Source organism: Eschscholzia californica, unplaced genomic scaffold (assembly GCF_041429995.1).
Source record: "Eschscholzia californica isolate CP2 unplaced genomic scaffold, dmEscCali1.0.p SCAF_1, whole genome shotgun sequence".
NCBI classification, from domain to species: Eukaryota; Viridiplantae; Streptophyta; class Magnoliopsida; order Ranunculales; family Papaveraceae; genus Eschscholzia; species Eschscholzia californica.
Genome location: NW_028238198.1, coordinates 80,508,967 through 80,514,997, shown reverse-complemented (window position 1 = coordinate 80,514,997; position 6,031 = coordinate 80,508,967). Strand labels below are relative to the sequence as shown.

The 6,031-nt window shown below is 37.9% G+C and overlaps 1 protein-coding gene across 2 annotated transcripts; it reads left to right on the top strand.

Annotated features, from left to right (window-relative positions):
* The first annotated feature begins 1,222 nt into the window (after positions 1–1,222).
* LOC147569734 (Protein kinase superfamily protein) lies at positions 1,223–5,656 on the top strand. 2 transcript variants are annotated; one of them, XM_086656254.1, is made up of 3 exons: positions 1,223–1,597; positions 2,049–3,645; positions 4,704–5,656. In XM_086656254.1, the coding sequence occupies exons 2-3, from the start codon at positions 2,288–2,290 to the stop codon at positions 5,575–5,577; spliced, it is 2,232 nt and encodes a 743-aa protein (XP_086512380.1). In that variant the 5' UTR covers positions 1,223–1,597; positions 2,049–2,287; the 3' UTR covers positions 5,578–5,656. The 2 variants fall into 2 exon arrangements, with proteins under 2 accessions (XP_086512380.1, XP_086512381.1); XM_086656255.1 differs by having other exon boundaries at positions 1,332–1,751.
* Positions 5,657–6,031: the final 375 nt, after the last annotated feature.

Sequence of the window (6,031 nt, the reverse complement as noted above, 5' to 3'; positions counted from 1 at the left end):
AATTTGATATTATTCTATAGAGAGGGAATTTTAAAAGATAAAATAAATAGAGACAAATATTTAATAAAAAGAATTAAACAAAGAAGAAAAAGAATAAGTTAAAAAAAAAATAAAACAAAATGGTCCACCAGGAATGGGAGTCCTTCAGCTCGGGACTCTCGCGTTGGAGAGCCCAAGAGGTGGGATGGGACTCTTAAATTCGAATGTGGCAGCCCCAACTCATGCACCTTGGACTTGCTCTTATACAAATTTTTAGTTGGCTGACGGATTGAAATGAACCTTCTAGATAATCTTGAGTAAGAATTATAATTATATGTCAATAAAATAAATATGATCTAATTTTTGAACAAATGACATGTCAAAACTCTTTAAAAAAAATTGGAAATTATTTTAGGTTGTATGAAAAACTTAAAAACTAATATGAATAAGACTTTCTTTGTTGAAAAACTGATTACGATCTTCATTAGTCGTTACCATAGATTCCACTTCCTCTGGAAGAATCGAACCTGAGATCTCCATGATTTTGGAATATATGTCAATCATATCAACTACTTGGACAATCAAATATTGACAATTATAGATAAGTTGAGACTTACGATATAATTTAATTGACGTTAAGAGTTTGTTTACAGGATCACCACATTCAATATAACATGAATAGACCGTTCATAAATATATGAATTGAATAAAGCCACATGAAGACTCTTATCCATCAAAATTCAAAAGGGATATGAAAGCCTATTCATGTCTTTAATTATATTCCTAAACACAAACTAATAAATGATTAATTTCATTTTCACTGGAACTTTTGATTTTTTGTTCTCAGCAGAGATGCATAACCAACAAGACAAAATATTGTTGGCGAGTTTTTCTATGTTAGATTAGTGTTTTTTCATTCGCATTCTCTGTATTTTTATGACCTTCACGTCTTTGAACTTATTCAATTCATGATGTCGACATATCCTCCACCTGTATTTGGTGTGCGTGTGAACTAAACTCTTATTATCTCCACTTAATTATCTTTAATCATCATTAGTGGTTTAATTATCATCATAAATAAAACTCATGGTAGTGCTCCTGACCACCATAACTATAATGAGACACCACCCATCTAATAAAGTTTTTGTCAATTTCTCATATAAAAGGGTCCAAAAGCAGTCATGTGGGCCCACTGATTGGTACTAGGTGTAGCATCATTAGGGCACAAAAATGGGTCCTATGAGCAAAAACAGTACCAAATTAATTTGGTAAAAGGATCGAGGTGGGACCCACAACCTCTTCCCTTTCTTTCCGACCCTACCACCATGAGAAAATAAGCGTGAGAAAAGAATGAAGAAAATGAAAAAGAAAAAGAAAAAGTGGAAAACTATTTCTCTCTCTCTCTATCTTCTGTCTCATGGTCAGTCATTTGTTGCTCCGGCTTTTTGTTCTTTCTCTCTCTCTCTAATTGATTTTCTTTAGAGAAAGTAGGAGGAGGACCAGACCTTACAACTCTAATGAAGAAAACCCTAATTTGAAACCCTAAATCTTCACTACTACTTCTTCTTCTTCTTCAAAGGGAAGAAAAATGGAGCTCTAAAGCTTATATATCTAATTTGTAAGTATAGACTTCATGAGTAGTACTTTTTTCTGTATCTGATGCAATTTCTCTTTCTCTCTCTAGTTTATTTAATGGAGCTCTAAGAAATGTGCTTCAGTGGAAACTCATCTTTGATGAAGGAATTTTGCTGTTTATTTTCTTTGTGAATGAGGTTGTTGTTTTTTTCAAGGGTTACCCTTTTTGAAGTATTTTAATTCTGTGAAAGTTCTTTACTTGATTAGGAGTTAAGGTATCAAGGGTACTACTTGGTTTGAGCTTTTCTTGATTTGAAGATAGTGAGAGAGAGTTTTGGTTTGGTTGTTAGGTTTTTACTGGGGTTTTGTAATTTAATCCAAACTTTTCAGTAGTGTCTGGTTCTTTGTTACTTTACTATTACTTTTTTCAAAGTGAGGGTTTGAGAACAAGAATTTGGTCTTTTGTGTAATAAGGGTTTCTTGGTTATTTGCAGAAATTTGTTCTACTCTCACTGATTTTAGCTAGTGACTAAATTTATTGAAGTTGAAGATTAGTTGGAGTTGTTTAATGAACTGATTCATGTAGTTAGTGCTCAAGATAATTGTGAAGTAAATCTTGGAGAGAGAGAGAAGGGGATAAAGAAGAAAGGCTTATTAGGTTTTCAAGCAAACTAAAACTCAACCTCTTTGTAGAAGAGAAACTTGTTTAGTTAGTGATAAACAACCACCACGAATGGACGGAACTTCTAAGTCGAAGACGCTTCCTAGAAAATTGCCTCTTATTTCTCAGGTATCGGATATTTTACTTGAGAATGTCGAAACAGAGAAAGATTTTCCAACCAGTACAAGACAGTCCAAGAGTTCAAATTTTCCTAGGAAATTGCCTCTTGTTTCTCAGGTATCGGATATTCTATTTGAGAATGTCGAAACAGAGAAAGATCTTCCGACCAGTACAAGACAGTCTAAGAGTTCAGATTCACCTGCCCTTGTAAAATCATGGAAAGGGAAAGATTCTTTCCTTGAAATGGAAGGAGTTTCGCCTGTTGATTCGAGCTTCAAGGGAAGTAGAGATTCTAATGAAGAAAGTGGCCCTAGTTCTTTCTGTGGGGCTAGTCATCCTCCAGAACCAGTCGACACTGATCTGATGAGGCCAGTTTATGTAGCAATTGGTCAAAACAAATCGAGTCCTGGATCTTTAGTTAGAAGTTTGTCTCTCAAAGGACCTTTCCTTGATGATCTTGCGGTTCGGGTTCCTGGAATGAAACAGAATAGAGTTGAGGTCTCACCTACCGAAAGCTTGATTGAAGAGCCTAATGACTTGGGTGCAATATCTTCTCCTTTTGCAGTTCCCCGTGCTTCACAAACAACAGAAAACGGGCTTCTACCTCATAATTCCGAGGAGAAGGAATGTGTTTGGGATGCTTCTTTGCCACCTAGTGGAAATGTAAGTCCACATAGTAGCATTGACAGTACTGGTGTCGTAACGGCTATGAGCATAGTGAATAGCTGCACCAGTACTTACAGGAGTGATGGACTAACTAGCGATGAAATGCTAAGCATAGGAAGAAACTGTGAGAGTGCCAAAGGTAGTTTAAGAGGAGACTCGCTCGAGAGTGAGAAAACTAGTGTTAGCAGAGCAAGTGATAGTAGTGGTCTTAGTGATGACAGTACTTGGAGTAATATTACTGGGAGTGCTAATAAACCTCATAAAGGAAATGATCCTCGATGGAAAGCTATCCTTGCTGTTCGAATAAGGGATGGAATGTTGGGTATGAGTCATTTTAGATTGCTTAAGCGGCTTGGTTGTGGAGACATCGGTAGTGTTTATCTCTCTGAATTAAGCGGCACTAGGTGCTATTTTGCCATGAAGGTAATGGATAAAGCATCCCTTGCTAGCAGGAAGAAGTTAACCAGAGCTCAGACAGAAAGAGAAATTCTACAACTGCTAGACCATCCTTTCCTCCCAACTTTATATACACATTTCGAGACAGATAGATTCTCCTGCTTGGTCATGGAGTTCTGTCCAGGAGGTGATTTGCATACTCTTAGGCAACGGCAACCTGGGAAGCACTTCTCTGAATATGCAGCAAGGTATTACTCTATTTAAGTTTCCTTTATGGCAGGTCATGTTTATCTTACTGATGTTTTTTCTGTAAACGGTTACACTGATCGAGTTTGATAGTTTGCTTACTGTAAGAGAGGTAACTATCTCGAAGTATCATCCTCTTCCCCAAAACTTTTATCTGACTGCTGTCTAAGTTTCTCTTCCTTCTTAAAAGGAGGCCTCTTCTTGGGAATAAGGAAATATTATATAGTCGAGATATTTCACGGAATCATGAAGTGTTCTTCCATGTACTTTTTTTCTTTACCTTTGGCTATTTCTGAATTTGTGACAAGTCTCAGTTGCAAACTTTTCAAATGGATCCATTTGCTCACCGAATTTGAATATGTATGCATCTATTCTACGATACTATAAATCTATAATTGGTCAAGTTATATAGAATTGTTTAACTGTTACATGTTCAACTAAAAGATCTAGTCCTATCATGTGTCCGACGCTCTTGAACACTTAAATGGGTACTTCAACTTCAAGTAATGCTGCATATAAATTTGTTGTGTACTTGAGGTATAATCACGCTAGACCATAAACTATTATTAGTCTAGGTTAATGTTGGTCGTTTGTGGTCTCATCAACATTTTCTAGAAGCAAGAATTAGAATCACTAAAGAAGCATGTAGTAACTACTACTAAGACAACAAAATATGTAACACATTTCGGTCTTTTTCCAACTTGCGCGAGACACCTCCTATACATGTAGTCATTACAATGTTACTTGGGACGCGAACAAATTAGCTTCAGATCAGTGGTCATAGTATTCCTGCAACTATACACCACATCTAATTTTGCTATTTGAACTCTTTCCGTGTTCGATCCTTGCATACTGGATGTCATCAGCAGATTTTTCCATTACCATGGAGGTCTAAACTCCAAAGAAGTTTAGATTTGGGAGTTCTACTAATCTACTGGCAATTCAGCTATTTGTCTCTATTTTCTCATTTCATATTATGAGTACAGTAATTAAAAAGAGTTTCTTCTCATATTACTTATTTAGTTTCGCTAACCTCATCACTGTTGGGTCTCATTTTCAGGTTTTATGCAGCAGAAGTGCTTTTGGCTCTTGAATATCTCCATATGCTCGGAGTTGTTTACAGAGACTTGAAACCAGAAAATGTTCTTGTCCGTGACGATGGTCACATTATGCTCTCGGATTTTGACCTTTCCCTAAGGTGTGCCGTCTCCCCAACCCTAGTTAGATCGTTTGACTCGGACCCGTCCAAGAGGGGAAGTGGTGCATTCTGTGTCCAGCCCGTGTGCATTGAGCCGACTTCTGCATGTATCCAGCCTTCATGTTTCCTCCCTCGCATATTCCCTCAGAAAAACAAGAAAAAGAGCTGGAAACCAAGGGCTGAGTCCGGACAGCCGACTTCCACCCTGCCCGAGCTCGTAGCAGAGCCAACAGCTGCCCGATCCATGTCCTTTGTTGGAACCCACGAATACCTTGCCCCGGAAATCATCAAGGGCGAAGGTCATGGAAGTGCGGTGGACTGGTGGACTTTCGGTATCTTCTTGCACGAGCTTTTATACGGGAAAACTCCATTTAAGGGTTCAGGCAACCGAGCAACACTTTTCAATGTTGTCGGCCAACAACTGAGATTTCCAGATTCACCAGCAACAAGTTACTCTAGCAGGGATTTGATTCGAGGACTTTTAGCCAAGGAGCCACAACATCGACTCGGTGTGAAGAGAGGTGCAACAGAAATAAAGCAACACCCATTCTTCGAAGGTGTGAATTGGGCACTGATACGGTGTAGTACCCCACCGGAAGTTCCAAGACCAGTTGAGACTGAGTTGAATATGAAGTTTGGTTCAGTTGATCCGGTTGGGGTCGGTAGCAACAGTAAAAGAATAGTTGGAACAGATGTAAAATCTGGGGGTAAATATCTCGACTTCGAGTTCTTTTAGTCTTGGATTAAAATCGTCTCCGTCTTTATGTTTTAATAGTACAATATTTAATCAAATCCTAGATGAGCTTTTGCCTGCATTTCACTTGTTATGTACCCCTATAGAACCTCTGACTAACATATGGATTTTGGTATTTGACTAGTTATGATAGTTGAGCATGAAATATAATCGATCTTGAACAGTGATGTTGAAGTAAAAAATAGAACTTTTAGTGAGAATTGTAGCTTTTTGCCATAGATTAGGGATCGCCCCGAAAATAATGAACTGGCTAAGGTAAGCTAAGCTGTTGGTCTCGGAACTAGGCTCGATGGAATTCAGACTGAGAAAGATTCTTATTACGCCTTTCTAAGGAAATATCCTCTATTGACTTGAAACAGCTTCTCGACCATAGCCATAGAAGCTATGGTTGGATCAATTAGTTTATATAGAGGTGGGGATTCCTGCACGATCGAGA